Below are 24,407 nucleotides of genomic sequence, written 5' to 3'. Positions count from 1 at the left end.
GAGCTGACAGCAATGAAGAAGTTGTGGGGACAATTGAATATCCAGCTTAATGTAGATTGTGGTTGCTTGTGGGGAAGACCTCAATACAAGTCTGACTGAACATGGGCAAAATCCCCTTGAAGGCAAGGCCAATCTTGTCATGATGATGATGACGACGGCAAAAAAGAATGCCAATAAAGGCTTATGGTACCTCAGAGACTACCAGATTTATTTATTTTTTAAAAAATAACACATTTTGTTATGGCAATTTATGTGGACAAGCACACACTTTATAAGATGCAAATAATGAAATTGGTATTTAAAGCGCCATGACATCTTTTGTTGTTTTTGCTGCAACAGACTAACACAGCTACTGCTCTGGGAACTGTTAGCCAAAAAGAAATACATCACCACCATTCCTGTGTCTGCTCTGTGCTGCCAAGTAGAGCTTTCCTGGATAGTGAGAAGTCTCCCATATTTAGAGCTCTTGGAGTGTGGTCTAGAACCCTTGGTAGCTTGCTGTGACTTGCTTGCTGAGCATTTTTCTAGAAATCACATCTGCTCTGACCTGGACTCTAGGTTAAATAGTAGCAATCCTTATGGGTTGCCTGGAGGGAATGGGACAGGCTGTATAGCTCAGCGGTTCCATTCTAAACTGGCAGATTGCTTCCATGGTGCTGGAGATTTTCAGCACTGTGCTATGATGTTCTACATGCTTCAGTTGTATCCATTATCCTTCATGCTTTTTAACATCTGTGTCAGGGGTCGGGAACCTTTGGTCTGCAGGCTCATCAATGGGTCCAATTTCACCCCAGTTCAAACCATGTTCATCTGCCCATCAGCTGACATGAGGTTCAAAATTGTGTGGTGCACACCTGTTCCTTGTTTCCTAAAATGCTGAGCACAGGGCTGGTAATGCCCCCTGCAATGCAGCCCCCTTGCCATTGAAATGCTTTATAAATCCATCAAGGCTGTGTTCTGAGCAGGTACCTGGAGCCATTAACTGGATGGACAGGGACCAACAAATTTAAACTGACTCCAGTGGAAGATGGAGGTACTGTTTGGTCCTCCATAAAGATTTTTTTTTATTTTTAAGTATCAGGATGTTGGCCTCTAGGCCTTAACAATATGGAAGTTGAAGGGTAACTAATGTTTCCAAGTAGTGGCATATTTCAATGGAGGCATTTGAACATTGTTGTCCTCGTTTCTATAAAGAACACATCATTGGTACATATATGAAAATGAATATTTATTCATTATCATTGTTTCCCCCCAAAATGAATACCATCATTTATATTTTACAAATAACAATAATAAATTACAAAAGGGAAAAAACCTGACATTCAAAGATGGAAAGTCAATTTTGAGGAATCCATATTGTTCATTCATATTCAGATAGTTGAGATGTCCTGTAGCTCAGGACGTCTAAATGTCCTTTGCTGGTGTGGGTAAGGGGACCTGAAACATAAAAGTCCCAAAACATTGCATAAACATGTTCCACAAGTTCTTTTCCTTTATGACTCAGAGATTGTGAGTTATTTTGTTGGCAATTGCTATGTACCAAACAAACATTTTTATACCATAATTCAATAAATATTTGTTTGTTCATCTTCTTCTATACCTTAATTTTTCAGCAATCGCTATGGATTCGATTTGACTGCACCATAAATCCTTATTTAACTCCTCTAAATATTTCACTTTTCTTAATAGAACCATCTTGGCAGCTAACAACAGATACAGAATCAATTCTCTATCCAATCTGCCTCCATTTGGCCCATCTAATATCCCCAGTAACGCTAGTGAAGGGAACAGTATCAATGCTTGTTTTGTTGTTAAATTAATTTCTAGGAACACCATCTCACAGAAAGCTGTAATTTAAATGATTTTTACCCTACTCTACAGGTGAAAAAGCAAGCAGAGTGGCTCAATTTAAAAAGTCTCTACTTTCAGGTTTACAGTCTGAAATATGCAAGACAAAAGGCAGAAGAGATGGAGTGAAAGAAAAAGCACCCATTTCATAGTTACAGCTGCATTTCTTATAACAGTCCAGATGGAAGGGAAACACTCTGGGACTGAAATATTCATTAAAGGGTGGGTTATAAAACAAGCATCTCAGGTAGCCAGCCTACTAGAGTAGAATGATTGCTGGTGTGTAATATGACAGTCCAAATAAGAACTGATGGAATATCTGCGTAAAACAGGACGAGGGTGGTTCCATTGTGGCTCAACTGATCTAAATACTGACCACCCATAAATCCCTTATTTTAAGAAAGACAGAAATGACTGAATCAGCCATGGATCTCAGCTGTCCAGAGTCAGAGCTCTTACCGTGCAGAAGCCATAGAGAGAATCCTTCATTTTCTCCCACTGACACTAATGGCACTTGAAAGTACTGGATTGTTCCCTGTCTTCGAATGGTTAGAATATCAGGATTTCAATCTTTCTCTTCTTATTTTCCTTATTTTTTTAGGGAAAAGATCCTTGTTCATTTAAGAGCTGGGGACTCAAATACAAACATTCTTTATAGAGGTTTACAACCTCAGGGAAATAAATGTCTGAATTTTGCTGACTGTGCTGGATAAAACTGTTTTGTCATCTTTAAAAGCTTAAAGCCACAGCTGCTGGGAAGCAAAATAAAAGACATTTTTGTAACCTCATATCTGGAGCTAAAGATTGGGTTCTGGCGCTTAGGATACTGAAATATATTCCAGCCAGCCAGCCCTGTAAATCCGCTTTAACACTCTTCTTTTTCAGCTCCCTCTCTCCTTCCATTCTCTTCAACTGAAATCTGATTAAAGGAAGTTGCCTATAGATAGCCATTTGGATTAGAAGTGGAGCACACCCCATCATTGTCAGAAAGATGCATCTCCCAGAGGTGAATCATCTGCATCGTGGTGGTTTTCAACACCTTCATATTCTGAGTGTGTTTTCTATGTTTCATATGAAGCTACCATGCTTTGTGTCAGACGAGTCCATACAGTTTTGTCTCTTCTAGTTGGCAGTGCCCATTGGCCGTGTTGCCAGGGGAGGGAATGCAGAAAGGCCTAGGTGAGGAGGGAGGGAGAGAGAGAGCAGGCAAGGGCCCAGGAAACCGTGGAGGACTGGGGAGGAGAACATAGCAGCAAGCTAAGAGAGGCTGTAGCAGGGCAGTGGAGGCTGCCAGGAAATGAAATATGGGACTCAGCAGAAGGGAGCTTTCCAGAGGGAAATGACAGACGGAGGGAAGAGTCCAAGAAGGGGAAAGGGGGGCAGGGAGGAGGAGGAGGGGGAGAGAGACTGGTCAGAGAGAAAAGCGACACGCTGCAGAGGAGAGGCATCACATTCTGATTTCAGAAAAGCAGCCCAAACTCGGTCTGTAGGGTTTCTTCGTAAAACATACTCCACTCAGTTTCTACACCCCGGCAGGGTGATAAAAGCAGGACAACCTACTTTCCTTGCCTAGACTCATATTATATCACCCATGGGTGAGTGTGTGGGGCTCATGTCTCAGAATAATTTTTGTCACCAGCAAACAAGCCTTTCCCTTTTTTAAAAAAAGATTCAAATAACCAATTTAGTCTCATTACTGGGAGAACTGAATTAAATAAGGATTCTGTTACTCAAGCATTCTGCACTTGTGTTTATATTTAAAGACATCATTGTCTCAAAAGAAAATCTTCCAGCTTTCTGCTTTCTTGGGGCATTGAGCCAGAATTATTTTTTTTAGACTTGAAAATGGTGACAGACTATTATGCATGTGATTGTTAACCATTACCCCTTTCCTGTATTTCTTCTTCCTCACTCACATTAATGAGCTTTGACATTTAGAGAGAAATTATTGTATCACATGTGTGACAAGTCACAATAAAACTCAAAACCTAATTGATCTGGCATTCCCCTGTAGTGTTCAATTGCTTCCTGGCACCTGGGACTGAAAAAAAGAAAGAAGGAAATGTAGATTGCCTGCACTGTTTAAGTGATGCGATACATATGTCTGAGCTTGGATAACCAGTCCTTTCAACTAATTTTCTCAACGGTGTTGAAAGGCAGGTTCTGGCTAAACTGTTTCCTCTCCAGGATAGGTGCATGGGGTGTAGAGGACCCAAGTCAAGATACTTCAAAGTAAGTCTGGTGATCTCTTTTTAAGTTGATCCGCCTTTTAACTGATTAGCCAATTAATTGAACTTCATGCAAAATGGTGGGCCATTAAAGTGATTTCCTTGTAGGCCTTGGTTGCTGCTTCTGTGGAATGTTCAAAACTGGAGGCGGAAACACATCCCTGTCAGTAACTGTCTGAAGGCCTGCTCAGTTGCTGCTGACCTGGGAGTCAGTTACTTCCCTGAGTGCTGAGTTTCACCTGGCTCCACTCCTGCTATCCATGGCCCTCCTGCCTCTTCTCCCAGTTGTTTGCCAGCGGTGGATTCCCCAAAATGAACTTTGCCTGTTTACATGTTACCAAAAATTCAACTCACATGCCTTTTTGAGATAAGTAAGCAACACAATAACAGCAAAAAACTACCCCCTCATTGTTTTTTTTTTGGGGGGGGAGAGCTGGGTATTGTTAATGCTTTATGTTTCATTCTCCTTCACTGTAACACACCAGAGCCACAAAGGTATGTGTGCCTTTAAGACACAGGTAAACCAGCAGAATCCCTAATCAGTTCATATTCCCCAGCAACCAGTTACAGACACGCTAGATGCCCACTCAAGTGGACAGAAAGCCCGGAGAGAGATGAATTTCCTACAGACTACAGCAACTCCCAACCCCTCCAACCCTCAAGCCTGCTCTGATGATGAAGGACTGAGTAACCTGAGGAGGCACAGCTGAGCAAGGCCAACCTTGTGGGAGATTGCAGTCAAACAGAACTATGCAGGACTGCTAATTAGTGCATGAAGGGGTTAAGGACCACAGAGTTTATTGCTAGAAAGACTCAACTAAGTCATGTTCCCTCTCCTCCAGAGAGGGAGGAAGTGAAGCCTTTCTCATTCCTCTCTCACTTTCTGCATCATGTAATCCATCAAGGAGGACATGTGTAAGCTTGCTCCCAAGCTTAGAGCATGTGTCTGGAGCTATATACTGTACTGTATTTTTCTACCCAATAGAACTTTGCCTGTGTTTCTCCTTGCTACTGCATGACTGAGACTTTGAATCTGTAAGTAAAGCATTTTAAATTTACTTAACAGTGCGTGGCCTGCTCATTGCAAGAGGGGTGGAAAGAGGTTGGCTGCTGTGTGCAGCTGAATGGGATAGAAAGGTTTAACAACCTGCATTCTTAACACTTCACTGTACTGCTTATTTTTGTGTGTTTAATACTCTGCTACTGGGGCTCCCTGTGTGCAGGGACCCAGACTTTTTTTGTCCACAGGGATTCGTGTATTTAATTCCCCACAAACCCCACCCTGCTTAGCCACCCAGCTCTCAGTAACACATACCAGGTCAGTCTCCTTAACCACAATCAAATCATGAATGAGAGAGCTCTTATTTAAAACCAACCTGGCATTCAAAAGAAGTATCATCAGGCCTGAGGGCTGGCTAATACATCAACCACAACTCCTCTGGCTAGCAGCCACATATGGCACAACCCCCAACTGTGCTGTGTGCCCCTTGCCGGGTTTGCCCCTCTCTTACCATACAGCCTTTTACCCAGGACCACTGCATTTGCCCACCCCCAGCCCCCGCTTTCTCTGGCTAATCCCATCCCAGAGGCAGAAAGCACTGCAGATGTAGGATAGACCAGTGAGAAGGTGGAGGCTGCAACAGATTCACAGGAGCCTGCGGGTCATACTGTATTCAGATTCCCTCCTCCCTTGTCTCCAGGAACACACAGGGCAGTGCATGTAGCAGAGCAAAGAGCACAGGGCCCTCCTCCCCAATGGAGCTCAAGACTGCTGGGGAAACAGCCGGCCGGGGAGGAGACTTAGGGGGAAGTGAGAGACACAGATCGTCAGTTCTGGCAACTGCTTTACTGGGGTCAGTCTTGCCCATAGGTTTCTCTTGTTTGTATTTCCTTGAATAAAGAATCAACTTTACTGCTCGAGTCTCTGTGCTGACTTGCATCAGAACCAGCCCAAGTCCTGCCATACAATGCAGCAGTTGAGTGCCCTGTCCCAAGAGACAGGAGCATGCAGCAGCTCTAGGTCATCTCTAAGAGGCCAAACAACTTAGGCACCTGGAGTTTCAGCAGAAGAACAAGAAACAGCAGGCCAGTAGGCAAGAGATGGTAAAGCTCACTTAGTGAAGCTCACCTGGGTAGCTGGTGTGCTCATTTCCCCGTCTTACTAGGGGCAGGGTTACTTTGTGGCTTTGTACTTGCTTTGCATGTGCATGTATATTTCGGCACCAGGAAACAGGGCTCAGAAATATGCTGGGTCAGATGTTACTTCCCCCAAACTGGTGTGTGGAGGATCTCCTAGCATCTGAACCAATCAAAGGATTAGCAGGGGGAGTGATAGATAAGGCCAAGCTGAAAACTGCAGGACTGTCTTAGTCTGAGACTGAGGATGAAACCTGTGGCAGCTCCCCATAATGTCACTAATCATCTTGTATCTGCCATTTTTTTATTAACAGTGCCGAAGAATCTATGACCATGATGCTCTCTGTTCTCGTCTGTTTGTGCATTTTTACAATAATCTACACATTAAGGGCACAATCCATCCAACACTAAGTGCCACTGAGTCCCTGTGATTTCAACTGAACACCTTGTGCTTCTCAATTTCCCAATTTTAAAGAGAGTTAAATGTCATTTGGATAGTGTCCTTTGAACATACCTTACCTTTCTCTCTATAACACACAGATTTTTTCTCCTAAAAAGTAAGGGGAAATGTTTGTGCGTGTTATTGAGCGAATGTGTGGTCCCTGGAGCCGACTGGCCTGAGTGCAGGGGCAAAAATCAGGCAAAAATCCAATCGCGCGTCAGGGAGGAGGGACGCCTGAAGAGAGGAAGCTGTTGCATTCAGGTGGGAGAGAGGGCTGGCTTGGGTGGGTGGGTGGAAACTTTTGCCTTCCTTTCCTCCCTCCCGTTATACCCCTCTCCTGCATTCTTAGCCAGCTGCTTCCCTGCACACCCCTCTCGTGCTCCTTGTCCCTTGTGTTTTTCCTTCCCTCCCCACTTAAAACGTGGTTACAAAGCACGGATCCACATGGATCCTCAGGATCGTTGCATTGGGTCACCCCAAATTCACCATCAGATCACATAGCATGTCCATGGCTACAGCCTGCACTAAAAAAATCACGCACCCTCTGTTGCCTGGGGCCGCAATGGTGCAAAAACGTGGTTACAAAGGACAGATTCACAGGGATTCTCAGGATTTTTGCATTGGGTCACCCCAAATTCACCATCAGATCACATGTCTGTGGCCACAGCCACTGTTTCATTCAGAATTCCCCCCCCCTTGTTTTCCTTCTCTAAAAACGATGTGCGTATTATGGTCAGGTGCGTGTTATAGAGCGAAAAATACGGGTAACAAAATTTTCTTATCCATTGAGAAAGTTAATCTAGCGACTTAAAAAAAATACAGGACTCTAGTTTTGGGAAACGTTTTATAATTTATATATAAAAATTCAGTAAGAAACAAAGTAGAATATTTGACAGAAAAAATCACATTACAACAATAAAAGTTCCCAAAACAAAAAGAAAACAAATTAAAAAACATAGAATGCTGAATTTGGTTATAAAACATGAATATGAACATTTTAAAATAATCTCAGGTTATTTGGCAACTTACCACATCCTTGCAAGAGACAAATTCTGATAATAATTAAAAAAAACCCCCAAAACTTTACATGAAACCGAACTTGAAGATTTGTTCTTGTGAGAGTAAAATGTAAGTATACTAATGATTCTGGCAGGAGGGCCAGGCTACATTCTCTTTTAATACTAGTATATAAAGTGTGAGATAAATGGTGAAGATCTTTAAATCCTGAAGGTGATACTTTAATTTCAGTGTTTCAATTGAAAAAGAGAAATACTGAGAGAAAAACATTTAGAAGCTTCAAAATGAGACAGTTTCCACTGTTTCAGCTGAAGGGGTCTAGTTCTATCTGAATGAACTCTAACTACTTTGACGCTGGGATAAAATTTACAGATGGTAATATATTTCCAAGTGAATAGGGTGCATTTACGAAGCACCGTAAATGCAGTTTTTAAACTTTTACCATACAGAAAGCCACGAGTGTGAGGAAAGAAAGTAAAGTCTCCTCCTTATACTAATTCTACTTGACTTGAATACATGCAGGGAAGTACTTTGCCAGTTAATCAGAGATTTGTTGAGTTCACTGAAAAGGAGTCCCTTCCCGCGCCCTAGACAATGCTAATGATGGCTGCACAACATTTAAGAATCCAGTTAAAATGACCAACGTAAGATAACATCAGAACAGTCCTTGCTGTTTGATTAAGTTCATATGCAGTAAAATACATTCTTCTTTAAAATATGTGGCTTATGTACAAAGGGTGTCATTAAGAGGCCACTGGTGATGAGCAGATTGGAAGCATCAGCGAGTCTCACTCTCGACCATCTCTACTTGAGGTTCAAAGTAAACTTTTGCAATGCTTAGAGACTTCTGCATAAACAAATAGTGTATAAAGCTGTTTAAATATGTTACACAGGTAACATGTTATACCTTGGAAACAAGCGCATGCAAAGCCTCTTTGTTTTGCAAAGAAGCAGAGGAGAGTTTCTTTGTTTTCCCTTCCCCATTTGTCCGGCGTGGGGCAAAACTATCGCTTGGACTTCTTCGCCTCCGGTTCATCGCCCCTCTGGTGACTTTTCTTAGGCGACACCATGGGACTGGCTTCTTTTTTGCGCTTGGCGGGCTGTAACCTTGAACTGAAAAACAAACCCAAAAGCACGGTGAAGTTACTCTGGAGAAGACGGCCTAGAGATATTCACAAGCTAGAGGTGGCTTTCATTTCCATACTTACTGTGCCCCAGGAGATTTATTGGATTTTGCGACGGCAGGTGACTGCTTTCTCCCTGCTAACTTTCGATGGTTTGGAGGAGGAACTGCACCAGGGCTTTGGTTTTTAGATGTGGCTCGTGTTGTGGGCTTGCTGGGCTGCTTTCTGAAAAAATGAGCAGATAAGCATATGTAAACAAGACGGGCTACCTAGCAAATATAATAAAGTAGCACAGAAATTTAAAAGGAATCTGTGCTTTCAGAGACACTCTTACACTGGCCATTCAAAAGCAAGTAGCAATACTCGGCAGTCTCATGTTGGGATTGAGGTATTCTGCTCTCTGAAGTTAAATGTGCCAGTCGGACTGCTAAGTCTCTGTTTCGATCACAAGCAAGGACCTGAATCCTAGCAGAGGGAGAAACAGGGTGGTGGTGGTGGTGGTGGTTTGGAGTGGGGAAGTGATAGGCAGGCAGAGTTGAGCTTGCACAGCCCACTGCTTCTAAATTGGTCCCTTATGCTAACATAGGAAGCTGCCTTAAACAGATTCCATCCACTAGTCCATTTACCGTATTTTTCGCCCTATAGGGCGCACCGGCCCATAGGACACACCTAGTTTTTTGGGGGGGGAAATAAAGGGGGGGAAAATATTCCCCCCCAGGCATGGGGCTGGGGCGCGGGAAGCCCGAGCTTCCCCCGACCCCAGCCCCCAGAACAGGCAGCTCTCCGCAAGCCGTGGGAGCCCAGCGCCGGGCTCCCACAGCTTGCGGAGAGCTGCGCAAAGCCTGGAGAGCGAGAGGGATCGGTGCGCACCGACCCCTCTCGCTCTCCAGGCTTCAGCGAAAGCCTGCATTCGCCCCATAGGACGCACACACATTTCCCCTTCATTTTTGGATAGGAAAAAGTGCGTCCTATAGGGCACGGTAACTCAGTACAGGCACTGACTCTCTCAGGTCTGAGCTGAGCTGACCATCTTGGCTATAAGTCCTGGAAGACCGGATTCCTGCCTTGCTGGCCCTTTTCCCACCTGGCCTGGGAAGGCAGGGCCCGGACCGACTCCAGCTGCAAAAGCTGAGACTGCTGAACAGACTATTGGGCTGGGGTATTGTTTAGGAGGCTTCTGTTGCTGTTATTGATATTATTTTTAGTATCTTTGTTTTTAGACCTGATGATTTATGTGAAAATGGCTTGATTTTATTGTGTACTTTTTGATGTTTTTTGTTTATGACTCCTTTTGTAACTGTAAATATTTTCATGTTGTAAGCTGCCTTGAACATGGTTTTAACTATGGAAAGATGGCATACAAATAAAATGATTATTGTGACTTTGTAAGCCTTGTTGCTAGAGATCCTTTTAATTGAAGCTGCTGGGGACTGAGCCTGAGACCTTCAGGTGCAAAGGATGTGATCTCCAGGCCTTTTCTTTTGACCTAACAGAACTGCCATCAGTGTTTTGTTATATACATTTCCTATTATACAGCATGGTCCATTCCTACTGTGGAGTAGGAATGATTTTAATGTGGAACTGCTGATACTGGGCCCCACAATTTAAGAAGGATATTGATAAGTTGAAATGTGTGCAGAGGAGGGCAACCAAGATGAACGGGGTCTGGAAACCAGGCCTTATGAGGAACAGTTGATGGAGCTGAGTATGTTTAGCCTTGATATATTTGAAGATGGTGATCGCGTATCTCCTCTCAGTCTCCTCTAATCAAGGGCTGTCACAAACAAAGCTTGTTTTCTCCTGCTCTGGAGGGTAGGCCCCAAACAATGGCTTCCAGTTATAAGAAAAGGAGATTCTAACTAAACATCAGGAAGAACTTTCTGACGGTAAGCACTGTTTGAAAGTGGAACGAACTCTCTCGGGAGGCGTGGGCTCTCATTCACTGGAGGTTTTTAAGCAGAGATTGGACGCTTTGGTAGAGATTCCCGGATTGCAGGGGGTTGGACTAGATGGCCCTTGGGTCCCTTAGCTAATGTATCCTCCAGTGCGAGTGAGACAGAGAGGTGGGGAAAGAGACACATTATTAGTCAAAAACTAATAATGTGGCAAAACCTCTCTGACTCCTACCCAGGGAGTCAGTTTCTGCAATAAAGTTTGGATTGCTAGACGTGAAGCCCTCATGGGTCTAGAATACATTTATTTATTTCAAAAAAATTATACACCACTTAACTGTAAAAATATATGCACCCAAGATGCTAAGAGATCACCAAGGGAGGGAAGGTTGTAAGACAAATTTGCTTCCTGAAGAAGCAGGTTGGCTAGAATAATTTAGCAATAAAATAAAAGTATGAATATTGAATATATAGAAAGTCTCATCATTTTTTCCATAAGCAAAAGCCGAGCAAAATTTTTGGTAGCTAGGGATCACAAACAAGATGCCTTTATATTTTTATACAGAAAGATGAGGCAGAACTGGATTTGGGATGGATTCATTAATGACTGGCGTCAGAGGCCAGGATTCAAAGAAGTACAAGGTTGTGTCTGCTCTGGACTTCTTCCATCCCCACCACAGCCCTCCGTGCTTGGTGACACATCTAGCAGAGCCAACGTTACCTTTGTGCTTCCAATCTTGAGGCTGACCGAGTTGTGGCCCCTGAATGCATTTCGTCAGCATCATCACTGTTGTCACTGTCCTCCCCTCCGTTATCGCCACTCTCCTTGTTTTCATCTTTGTCTTTTGTCTCCTCTTCAACAGCAAGTGTTAGTTTCAGACGTTTTTTGTCTGGCTCAAGTGTGTCCTTCCCTACAAAATGTTATAAACACACTCAAATTTCCACCCAAGCCTCCAGAAGGGATATGGATACTTACTTTAGAAGGTGAATTCTAAATGGACCCCGTGAGTGGAGTAAGTAATTTTCCATTTCCGTAGCATTTTAATGCATACTTGTTTAAAATCTCTCCAAAAACATTTACAATAGTTTACTTCTTTAGTTCACAGCCAGAATTCATAGAAAACCCAAGAGGTTGGAGGCAAGCAGCTGGGATGTACCATTCCTGACATAAGATTACAGCAATTTGCACATTTCCCCATAATATTTACTTTAGCCATAACCCAATGATTTTCCCCTCGATGAATAAAGGATAATAAAACTGATATTTGTATAAGCTAACATGCACCTTAAACAATAGAAAAAGTTAAGAGAAGCAGAACCTCCATGTTTTACCTGTTTCCTCTGATGGAATTAGAGGTCGTTTGGGCTTCCTTCCCCTTCGACGCACAGCCACCTCTGCCTCCCCTTCTTTAGCTTCCTAATAGTTGGAAGTAAAGGGGGAAACAGTAAAGAAATTGAAAGCATACAGGGCTTCTGGCTGAGAAAAAAACAAAACAAGGGGAACTCATAAGAGGGCTTATAAATTTATTGACAGTACAGAGAGGAGAGGAACATATTGCAGCACACTCGATTTATGTACTTGTTCACAAAATACATACGTCACTTAGGGGAAACATGCAACAAGAATCGGATTTTTAATTTGTGTTTTTTAAGAATTAGAAAAGCTCATAGATGACAAACTGCTGAATAACTGCCACCCATGACCAGGTGTATAATAAGGCATATAGTGGTACCTTGGTACTCAAACGCCTTGGTTCCCAAATGCCAAAAACCCGGAAGTAAGCATTCTGGTTTGCAAACGTTTTTCGGAAGCCAAACATCTAATGCGGCTGTCGGCTATTGTTTCCGGGGCGCCTGCACAAATCAGAAGCTGCGCCTTGGTTTTCAAACATTTCACAAGTCAAACGCACTTCCAGACTGGATTAAATTTGGCGCTTTTGTTTTTGCTATTTGTTTTGAGTTTTGGTTTTTGAGACTTTTTTGGTTAATTCGTTTTTGTGACTGTGTGGAACCCAGTTCAGCTACTGATTGATTGTGTGATTGCGGAAATGAATAAAAGCCCCCCCCTCCAAACAATGACTATCATCAGTGCAGGTAAGAAAAAATTGTAATTTAAATTTTTATCATCTACAATACTGTCTTATTTATTTTATAGTACAGTACATTGATGATTGCTTTCATTTTATGGATCCATGGTCTCATTAAGATAGTAAAATTCATGTTAAATTGCTGTTTTAGGGGTTGTTTTAAAAGTTTGGAACAGATTAATCCATTTTGCATTACTTTATATGGGAAAGCTTGTCTTGGTTTTGGAACGGACTTCCGGAATGGATTAAGTTTGAGAACCAAGGTGCCACTGTATTGCAAAACCTAGGAACGAGCAAGATTTTCTAGGAGCAAGGTAAAAGAAATGTTGTCTCCTGATCTCCAAGGAACCAAGACTCCATTTGCCTCATCTATATTTTTTCAGGTGTCAGTGTGAGCACCGATATTGCCAGCAACTTAATTTGAGCCTTTACATTCAGACGCAATGTATCAAGGATTGAAAAATTCTAAGGACTGAGGATGGAGGATGCCTTCCTTTTATGCCCTACTCATAAGCACCCAGAGGCATATTGTTTCATTATGCTGGAAGACAGAAACCTGGAAACGATGGACCTTGGTTTCATTCAGTAACTCAATTCCAATGAAACAGTTTTCATTAGAGAAATGACCCTAAGCTAAATTATACAACTCCACAAAAATCAAACATTTTTAGGATCAAAGTGGAAAACAATTTGCACTAAAAGATCTTGAACTTACTTTGTGTCTCTCATTCAATGAACCTTTGACTAAAAAAGGAAGAAAAAAATGTGTTAAGAACTCTACATAAACTGCAACTCTGAACACACAAACTGTTATAACCATCACTTTTCGTGTGAAGTTTAAATTAAACTTAAATGACCAAGGAACTTTTTTTAAAAAAAGGATTTCTTTCTAAAATTCGCCACAGCATAATAAAGCAAAAATTAAGTTATTTCTCACAGAGATGTCAACCAATGGCAAACAGAAGGCAGCTCAGGATTTTGAAATGCTTGATGTTAGCTGTAAATGCTACAATCTGGTAAAAAGGTGGATGCAATTGGTTACTTCCCATGCCAGCAGCCTGAGTAAATCATGCAGTTGCTTCGCTTCAAAATCTTACTGGAACAGTGTATGAAGCAGTGAGACACCAGGGTTACGTTGCCATTTGACCCAAGCACCCTAAACTGCCCTACTCACAGAAGTGGGAAATCTCTGCCATCCATGTCAATGCCACTGAAATCAGTCCACTTGGAAGCTGGACAAAGTGTTTTACTCACCTTTGAAATAGACAGGGGAAGGTCTTTGCATGCACCATTGTTTTGTAGATCCACAAGAGTTTATAGAGTGGTACCTCTGGTTACGAATGCTTCAGGTTATACGGTCTGCTAACCTGGGAGTAGCTACTCCTGGTTGCCAACTTTGCCCCAGGATACGAACGGAAATTGCGTGCTGGACATACGCGTGCAGCGGAAGGTCCCATTAGCGAAAGCGCGCCTCAGGATAAGAATGGTTTCAGCTTAAGAACGGACCTCTGGAACGAATTAAGTTTGTAACCAGAGGTACCACTGTATAAGGCTGTATCTGAATTTTTGGAGTAGTAACTCTTTCAAGAAAAATGGCTGAGTTACAGATGCACCTCATCCTTTCCACTCTTTCTTCCTTTCCAAAGAGAATTTTTTTGGGGGAATAATTACCTTTTGGAGTAATCATCTCTCTACTGCTAGAACCTGAAGACTGCTCCATCTAATTAAAAACAAAAATAGCAGTATATTTCTATGGTGCAGGATTAGAAAAATGAAAACACTGTTTTCAGGCCCTGTTTAGGTCTTATCACTCCAAGAGGAAACACCCACTGAATGGGGTTGTGAGGACAGATGTCTTCCCCCCCCCAAATGAAGCCACATGTCTCCCGACTCCTTCAGACATTGACAGTGCATTTCTGCAGCACAGAGCTTTGCAGATCTATGGAGGCTCCTTGCAAGAGTGGGAACCCTGGAAGATCAGGATTCCTAGTCCCATGAGTGGCCTCCGCAGATATGCAAGGCTCTCTACTGTGTGAAAGTGCCAAAAAACTCAGGTGCCTCTGAGTGGGGGCAGGGTGAATGGTGCGTATTTGAATTTAATCTCTACATGCGTTCTCTCTTAAGGTGATAAGTCCTGAAGAGGGCTATACTGTTTCTTCAGTTAATGCAAATAAAAATAAAATAATCTAATATGCACAAGCACATTCTTTGTTATGGTCCAAAGACCCGCAAAAATCTACTATGCAGATCACACAACAACACACCTGGCTTTGCCATGAAATCTACAGTTGACTTTTCTGTAAGGTGGCAAACATTTTAAAACCACTGCTTTCAATGAAGCTCACACGTTCAGCTGCCAATCACTAAGTGCTGAAGTGATCCAGTATATGACGTGTTCTGGGCCAATTCATACCCCCAGTTTAAAAGTTCTTTTATGCAGTATCAGTTATGCCTTCCTCCCACAGAGATCTCATGCCTTATGGCAAACAGGCAAAGACCTCGTTGGTGCCTCCACTGGGGGCTGACCATGTCAGTGCCCATTTGTGGACTGCCCTGCCAAGTGAGGTTTCTCCTTCTTCCTCATTACTGGCTTTCAGGAGGAATTTAAAAACATTCCTGTTTTCCCAGCCATTTGGTGGATGAAAGATACTGGCAACCCTGAAATAATGGAGTGAGAGAACCTGATTGCTTTTCAACTGTTTTTAATGATATTGTTATTGATGTGTTGGGTGCCTTTGGGAAAAAGTGAGGGATATAAAAGTAACAGCATGAAGAAAATACAGGCAAGGTATTTCATCTAGTTATTTATATGCTGCCTTCCTGGCCTGACAACAGACCTCCAAGGCAGGTGACAAAAAAAAGAAAATATGCACCAACCCACTGGAAATCTCGAGTTATCTGAATATCACAACTATTTTTGAAGGTGCCCTCCATTTAAAAAATAATCCGCTATAGTGTGGGAGAAAACAAGGGTAATGCCTTGAGCTCAGGGAACCAGCTTAATAGCCCATGGGATCCTGGCCAATGTTGTGTTATTGCAATTGAAAAAAATATAAAACAGTGTTCCACAGAGAGCCAGCAATCCCACAATATGTGAGCATCCAAACAGAATATCTATCCAAACGCTTACATTTCCAGTTCTTGAGTCAGCTCCTGAAACTTGACCTGAAAGGAAAAATAAACCTCCTGAGTTTAATGAAATGCTGAAGTACATTTTCCATGGTGACGCAGCGCTGTACTTACCAAGCAGTGCCATTATTTCAATAGGATATTTACGGGGTCTTCCTCTTTTCCGCTTAAATGGTACTTGCTTTTTTTCCTAAACAAAAGGACAAACAAATGTTGTTTAAGTCAACTCAAAGTGTCCACTAAGGCAACTGGATTATGAACAAAGAGTCTTGTGTTACATTAAAGGACTAACCAATTTATTGCTGTGTAAGCTTTCACTTACTAGTGCCCACAAAACTAACACAACATGTCCAGAAATAGTGATTCTTCACATTATAGTCGCATTATATGATAGCGTCTTTCCCAACCTCTCTCACACACCATAGATTAAGTCAAACATTTTCTTTTAAGTTTCGCTATTTCAGTGGAGAGTTACAAATCCGCTAATGTCTCCTCTCCCATTGAAATCAAAACCATGGCTGGGATGGTTTCTTAATAGCCAAGGAAAGTTAAACCATTTATAAGCTCTGGTGTGCACCGTTATTCACAATGATAATAATTACTTAGTATTTGTGTCAAGCTCAACCAGTGGAGCTATTCTGAGGGGTTTGTGGTTTATTACAGCCCCCAGTAGCCTGCTTGGACCAATTAGTGAGGCACTTTCCAGATAAAAGTGCTCACAACCATTCCAACATGCACTTCAGAATATATACAGAATACAGGATCAGTTCTGGTTGAAGCAACTCGACTTACTGCGTACTTCTCTCGGAATTCAGCAAATTCTCACCTCCCTTTCTTCTCCCATCCTAGGAGATCTTCCCTTCCCTTCCCTTCACCAGCCATCCATCAGGAAAGTATACTTTCAAATAACTATCAGAATAGGCCACGTTACTTGCCTCAACAGGATTTACACTGGATTTCTCATCTGACTTTTCACAAATATCCGCTTTGCCAACAATCTCATCTGCAGGAAAAAACGTTTTTTAATTTTTTAAAAAAACACAAATTAAATCCCCACCATCATTTTTGAGCAATTGCTTAAACCAGTGACTTCCTCTGAATTGTACATCGCCTGGTTTTCACTTGCAGCACACCCCATCATTTCGACTTCTTTGACAATCTAGATAAACATCAACGAATATGCAGCTGCTATAACCTATCCTACAGTTTGCTGCATCATGTATCACTGTATACCCTGGGCCAGTCCACTGTCCCTCAGACCATGTGGTGGGCTGGAATATAGGGGGGGGGAATGAACGAATTCCTATGCCCCCCAAATAACCCAGAGATGCATTTTAAATAAAAGAACACATTCTACTCGTGTAAAAACACGCTGATTCCCGAACCGTCCGGGGGCCAGATTGAGAAGGCAAACAGGCTGCATCAGGCCCCAGGCCTTAGGTTGCCTACCCTTGTTCTATGGGGTAGGTATGCAAGGGAACAGGATATTTGTTTAATACAGTGGAACCTCAGTTTTCCAACGTAATCCGTTCCGGAAGTCCATTTGACTTCCAAAACATTTGAAAACTGAGGCTCAAAGGGACGCCAGCAAGTTCAATGGGGAAAATTGAGAAACATGCCCTGGAAGCTGTTTGGCTTTTGAGGGGCATTAGAAAACGGAAGCATTCACTTCCGGGTTTTTGGCGTTTGGCTTCCAAAATGTTCGGCAGCCGAGATGTCCAAAAAACAAGGTTTGACTGTACACAGGAGCAGCAGTTCTACTTATTCACTAGACTGTGGTCCAGACCTGGGTGGACTATTCTCCATCCAGCAGGAAGGAGGCTCTTTGGAGCTGGGGTTGTCTGTTTTCTGAAAAGGGAACTGCATAACAAGGTAGACCAGGAGATGTTTCTGAATGTTTGTGAGGTCTGTAAAACTTGAGTACTGTTAATTAGAATTTTGCAAATGTGTAAAGACATATTGTGTAAAGTTACATTGGAATAAATATGATTTAAAATTATGATTAATGATTTATATGGATTGATAAAGGAAGATTAACTCTATTTGATTAATTAGGAAAATAGAGAAAAGTTTAAGCAGGAATTGAACATGCACAGTCGATGGAAATAGGAATGGATGGGAAAGTATTAGAAATTAAGAAAAAGCATTTTACTGTGAATAGCAAAGGAGAGAGGGAAAAGATGCCTTGAAAGGGGGGGGGATAGAGGTCAATTTTTACATTTGTGTAAAATTTGAATTAATTTGTTAAAAATTTGGAAAACTTATAAAAATTAATTGGCCAAAAAAGAGAAAAGAAGTGGGGTTGCCAACCCAACACCAACAAAGGCTTTCATTGGTCCCTCCCCAAAAATGTAAGGTGTCTTCTAACCCTTTCAGGAAAATTCTGTAACTCTGATGTTACCTTTTCCTTCTACAGTTTCTGATGAAGGTTGCAGAGACTTGGCATCACCTTCAAGGGTATCTTCTGAGTCCCTGGAAGTTGTTTCCTATGAAATTATAAAACATGTTAAAATACTGCGTGCTGTAGTACTAATAGAACGGCATTGTGAACTACTACATTTAAAGGTTGCCACCACAACTAGTTACGTAAATTATTCTGACAGAAATAACTGATAAGCCGCTTCTGAGGAGGAGCCACATCTCCTTCCAAAAAGCTTCCAAAAGGTGTAATTAAGTGGAGACTTGACAGCAAAGTTTATCTGTCGTTCTTATCTCTGCGTAACACATGCAACATGGGATTAATTCCTCCTACATGCTCTGGATGGATTGTTCGCTGATGTGGAATCGAGAAAGCCTATCAGACGGGTGAGCGACTGGAGTGGGAGAAACTTGTATAACTTGCTGCTGAAATGGAACACACAAGACGAATTGGTTAAATCGGCTATGATAAAGTGGGCCCAGGATATTGGGCACAACATTATGTTTGAGGACTGGGAAAGGTTATGGACCACCGGGCTGAACTTCACAGCATGTAATGCTCTGAAGGAAAATGTAATGAAAATGATATATAGATGGTACATGACCCCAGTGAAATTGGCTAAAATATACCATTCGTCTGATAACAAATGTTGGAAATGTAAGGAAAATGAAGGAACATTCTTTCACCTCTGGTGGACCTGCCCTAAAGTGAAGGCCTTTTGGGAAATGATATACAATGAGTTAAAAAAGGTATTTAAGTATACCTTCACCAATAAACCAGAGGCCTTCCTTCTGGGCATGGTCGGCCAGAACGTGTTAAAGAAGGACAGAACATTTTTTATGTACGCTACAACGGCGGCAAGGATACTTATTGCTAAGAGCTGGAAAACCCAAGATCTACCCACACTGGAAGAATGGCAGATGCAGCTGATGGACTATATGCAACTGGCTGAGATGACTGGCAGAATCCGCGACCTGGGAGAGGAGAGGGTTGAAGAAGACTGGAAGAAATTTAAGATCTATTTACAAAAGTACTGTAATTTGGTTGAATCCTAACAAGGAAGCCAGAGCAGAAATAACTGTCTACCATTAAATTATAATTTTTTATTTGAGTTTAACCTAAATATTGCACTTAAGAGCATAAACAAGATGATAATTTGCTTGGAAAAATTCGTTTTTAATGATGAAAGTGGAAGCGGGAGACGTGAGGGAGTCCACAATAGAATGAAAGGATGTTATGAAACCTATTCTGTTTGTTAAATATGTATCTGTAAAAAATCTTAATAAAAATTTTTATAAAAAAAAAAAAGACTGGAGTGGGAGAAACTATAGCTTGCCCAAGCACCATGGAAATTAATCTCCAGAGAAAATACCGGCTGCACCGAAAGAATTTAAAGAAAATGCTCATCTGTCAGTAAATATGTCAATCCAAACTACGACCCTAAAGCTGGTTTGAAAAGAGACGTCATGGAAAGGCTGAAGGTAAAAATGTCTTCTAGGAAGCTCATTTGCAGTTTACTTTGAGGAAAGCTACAACAAGGCAGCTGTCTATAAGGGACGAGAGATTCTCTGAGAAGTGCTTGTTGTTGTTGTTTTGTTACATTTTCGATCCTAGGTTCCACGACTGATTGCATTGACAGTAATGAGAATCAATGGATGCTGTTGCCCCTGTTGTGGGGAATGTGGCTTTGAGCATTTCAAGCAGTATGTTGAGAAGTAATATATCTGAAAACAGATTTAAAGTATACCGTATTAGATTCTGCTCTGGCTTCAAAATACTGGCTCTCTTCAGCTTCTTCTCCCAAAATCTGACACACTGGACCATGACCTGCAAAATAAATTTAACCCTTTTTTTAAAAAAAACATTTTCTGAAGACTTAGGCTAATGAGTGCTGAAACCTTGTACGTATTTTTTTTCTAAATCAGATTGGCCTGTAAACCATCCCATGCAAACTAGTCAAATGTTTGCCAGAGACAACAAGGCAGGAGTATTTATTTGTTAACTACCTGATTCACCCTCTTCGATACCAGGATGTCTGTCTGTTTCTGGCATGAAGCTCTCTTCCTTCTGATCAGGTATTTCTACCTGCAACTAAGAGGAGAGGAAATAGATGAGAAAGTAAATATTTCCATGTTGGATCAAGACTGAAAGTGGAACTAGTCCAGCATTCTGTTCTGAACAGCAGCCAGCCAAGATGCATCAGGGAAGATGCCAAGCAGAGCATCAAAGTTACAGCTGTCCCTGGTTGCTTGCCTCCATTGTCTGCTTTTAAGAGCGATACTGCCCTGGAACAAGGCGGTTTCATTTAGCTATTCCAATATAGAAATCATGCTTTGATAGACAGGCTCCTAAAAACTGTATTATTTTTTTTTTAAAAAGGGAAAAAAATCTTCAGCAAAGAAAAGTAAGACAAGAAAGAAATGCAAACCTCTAATGATTTCTCTCCTGAAACTTGGACTTCTGCTTCTGTTACGACTGAAGTATCTGTTGTTTCAAGTGCTAAAAAACAAAAGCAGAAAGGCAGAAAAAAGGACTATTAATAGCACTGAGCATTCAAAGTGCTTTACAAAGCAGTGTCTCAATGTGATGGCTTGTGTATGCTCTTTGCAATAAGCACCCTCTGCTCACTCAGAGAGATATTTAAAGATATTTACAGTTCTTTATTTTACATATGTACAAGTAGCACATTATAATCATGCGTCCGAATCGTCCGGTTCAGATTCGGGGAGTGGTCTTCTCTGGCTTCTCCTCCAACAGAAAAGATGGGGACGTCTCTGATCCCTGTGTTTTACCCCTCTCCTTTCCTGTGCAGACGGCACAGGCTCTCCATCTGTTCCTCAACTTCCTGTGTGGTGCTGGGGCTCTGCTTCAGCATCGGAGAGCCTTCCTGCCTCTGGGCTCTCTCCCTCTTCCCCATCCTTCAGTCCTCTGACTGTTCCCGCTCCTCAAAGGCGTTCCCTGGCAGCCCCGTAACACCCAATCATTTCATGAATCTGTAAGGTCAACCAATTATCTCTATATTGTAGATGCAGACAGCTTCCTAGAGACTTCTGGCAGATATGAGATTCCTGATTTATACTTACATTTCCTTAACAGTATGTTAACCACAAGCTCAAGATGGATTTTAAGAACTACTATGAAGTGCTCTCAGAACTATTCAAACAAGTTTCAGCTAGAACAGGGGTAGGCAACCTAAGGCCCGTGGGCCGGATGCAGCCCATTCGCCTTCTAAATTCAGCCTGCGGACATGTGTGCTTTTATTTAAAATGCATCTCTGGCTTCTTTGTGGGACATAGGAATTCATTCATATTTTTTCTTCAAAATATAGTCCGGCCCACTACATGATCTGAGGGATGGTGGACCGGCCCACAGCTGAAAAAGGTTGCTGACCCCTGAGCTAGAAACTTGTACAGAACAATAATATTTCTACACAAGGGCACGGGAAGCAGTCCTCTGCCAGATCTTACTACTTACCTCCCCACCCCAATCCAATCCATGGGCTTCAGTCCAGAGGTGCTGTGCCTACTGCAGGCATAGCCAAACGTGGCCCTCCAGATGTTTTGGGACTACACTTCTCATCATCCCTGATGACTGGTCCTGTTAGCTAGGGATGATGGGAGTTGTAGTCCCAAAACAGCTGGAAGGCCAAATTTCGCCATGCCTGGCCTACTGCATCCCAATGCATATGCATTTTATCCCCATTAGATATAAATTTGCTCATGTGGATTTCAGCAGCAGTACTGAAATGCTCCCACTAAAAAAATCAAACTCCCATTATGCTATTATTTATAGGTTAGCCTTATTTCAGAGGAAACTTTTCTGGGACTACAGCAGCGACACTCTGTGCTCAGGAATCTGCTTTTACTCCTGCTTTATAAGAGTTTGCACCCCCAACCAATATCCAAATTCTCATTGGCCACTTCACGGGCAGCATCCCGTAGTACCAATTCTAATTCTTTCACATTGCAATACAGTAATGTGGAGGCTACCAACCAGGTTTCCTCTTCCGATGTCACTTGTCAGGAAAGGGATTCAAGTGTCAGATGTGCATAAGCCTCTAGCCTGTTCCCTGTCTTGACTCACTTTCCAGCAGTCAGGAGACAGTAAAAGGGCTCCTCAACCCCTCCTTTCCTTCATGAGCAGCAGCAAAGGCTTTCAAAGAGCCCTCTCTTTCTTATGCAGGTCGGCTGCTCACTCCCAGGCACTGCAGAGAGAGAGGCCTCTTGGGGTTGAAGGATTATGCTGAGCAATAGGCAGGAAGCCTGCGCCTCCTAGTTGCTTATTCCAACTTTAAAATGTTTAAAATTCTGATTTACTGGAACTTCCTATTGTAAACGTAGACTATAGCTAGCTACTGGTATTAATCCAAGAAGCCCTTCCAAAAACAATGCTCTTTCTCTAAACCACTGAAAACAGGAACACGGTTCCTTTCATTGATACTACATTAAACTACAAGAGAACATTTCAGTTGTTAAATATACTGTCAAAGACAGAGTTGGATCTTAGTTTCTCAAACAGCAACGGGGTGTTTACATTCCTTGCAGTTTCAAACTATGAAATTCACTGTCTGCTGTGCACACTCAGCCCTGACAGAAGACATGATTATTTTATAAACAACTTCCTTTTACCTAGGTAGAATAATCTCAAACAAAGCAGAGGGAGTGCTCTAAAAATGTCTCTAATAAAAGTTTTGCAAATTTAACATTTGCCTTATATAACAAGAATTACATATCAAAGCAAAAGGACTCCCTTGTAAATATCTTAGAAACTGTGAAATACTTTACCAAGGCAGTAGTTCCATATGCACAACAACACCCTGTACCCATGGCCTCTCTGCACCCTTCCCAAATTTGCACTTGAGGGTGAGGGGAAACACCCAGAACAGATTTAGGGGGCACACAGGGAGAGGGAGGGGACATTCCATTGCACAGCCGGAAGTCCTTGTACTGATGGAACTACTTCGCTGTATACAACCCTCACAAGGGTTAAATTTGAGTTACACTAAATTTACTTACCGTATTTTTCGCCCTATAGGACGCACTTTTTCCCCTCCAAAAATGAAGGGGAAATATGGGGGGGAATGCAGGCTTTCGCTGAAGCGTGGAGAGCGAGAGGGGTCGGTGCGCACCGACCCCTCTCGCTCTCCAGGCTTCAGAAAGACATCCGCAGCCTAGGCAGCCCTGCGGGAGTTCCCACAGGGCTGTCTAGGCTGCGGATAGCAGCCTGCTTCCCGGAGCGTTGGGCGCCCTGAAAGCAGAGCGCCCGGCGCTTCGGGAACACACCCGCAGCCTAGGCAGCCCTGCGGGAGGTCCCCGCAGGGCTCCTCATGCTGCGGATCGCAGCCTGCCGCCCGGCACAAAGAGCACCCTGAAGCAGAGCGCCCCTCGCACCGGGCAGACATCCGCAGCGTGGGGAGTCCTGCAGGAGTTCCCCGCAGGGCTCCCCACGCTGCAGATAGCAGCCTGCCGCCTGGCGCGAAAGGCGCCCTGAAGCAGAGCGCCCCGCGCACCGGACAGACATCGGCCAGCCCCACAAGCTCGGGGGACAGCAGGGAGGCGCAGCGCCGCCGTCCCACTGTTCCTCGACCTGGTTCGGTTTCCCCGACCTGGTTTTTTTTTGGGGGGGGGAAATAAAGGGGGGGAAATTCCCTTTATTTCCCCCCAAAAAAACTAGGTGCGTCCTATGGGACGAAAAATACGGTAAACTGAAAGGATGGGGGGGCCTCAACTGAAATGAGGATTTAAGATCTCTCTCTCCAATGCTGAAACAGCTAGTGCAGCGGAATAGTTTTTCAGACATTTACTTTTAGTTCAGTTTAGTACACTTAACACTATGGCAAGGGTGGGGAACCACTTTTGTTCAGCCTTCTGGGGGCTGCTTCTGACACCCACCTGTCAACTGCCTGACCTTGTATAACATCTGATAGATCTGGACGGCAAACGGTGCAAGATGGCAGCGGGGCTGTTGCGGGTGGGGCTGGGCAGACCCCACGGCGGAGAGTCGCTGGTTCCAAGGCTGCCTCTCTGCACTGGACTGGTGAGTGAGCAGTCAGTGGCCTCCTGCTTGGGCTCCTGCCAGCAGCTTA

At 42.9% G+C, this 24,407-nt stretch overlaps 1 protein-coding gene across 1 annotated transcript in view; it reads right to left on the bottom strand.

Moving 5' to 3' along the window:
- Positions 1-7,484: 7,484 nt before the first annotated feature.
- BOD1L1 (biorientation of chromosomes in cell division 1 like 1) overlaps positions 7,485-24,407 on the bottom strand; it is a 38,381-nt gene continuing 21,458 nt past the window's right edge. The window contains exons 13-25 of the mRNA XM_081925530.1: positions 20,751-20,821; positions 20,329-20,413; positions 20,070-20,149; positions 18,305-18,389; positions 16,839-16,906; positions 16,018-16,093; positions 15,905-15,939; positions 14,446-14,494; positions 13,490-13,518; positions 12,020-12,104; positions 11,409-11,598; positions 8,880-9,020; positions 7,485-8,784 (exon numbers count right to left, since the gene is read on the bottom strand). Of these exons, the coding sequence (XP_081781656.1) occupies positions 8,676-8,784; positions 8,880-9,020; positions 11,409-11,598; positions 12,020-12,104; positions 13,490-13,518; positions 14,446-14,494; positions 15,905-15,939; positions 16,018-16,093; positions 16,839-16,906; positions 18,305-18,389; positions 20,070-20,149; positions 20,329-20,413; positions 20,751-20,821 (1,103 nt within the window). The 3' untranslated portion in view covers positions 7,485-8,675. The remainder of the gene's footprint in view (positions 8,785-8,879; positions 9,021-11,408; positions 11,599-12,019; positions 12,105-13,489; positions 13,519-14,445; positions 14,495-15,904; positions 15,940-16,017; positions 16,094-16,838; positions 16,907-18,304; positions 18,390-20,069; positions 20,150-20,328; positions 20,414-20,750; positions 20,822-24,407) is intronic.

Source organism: Podarcis melisellensis (genome assembly GCF_964234715.1).
Source record: "Podarcis melisellensis genome assembly, chromosome: 9".
Taxonomy (NCBI): Eukaryota; Metazoa; Chordata; class Lepidosauria; order Squamata; family Lacertidae; genus Podarcis; species Podarcis melisellensis.
The sequence above is the reverse complement of the archived record's forward strand: the minus strand, read 5'-3'. Positions and strand labels throughout refer to the sequence as shown.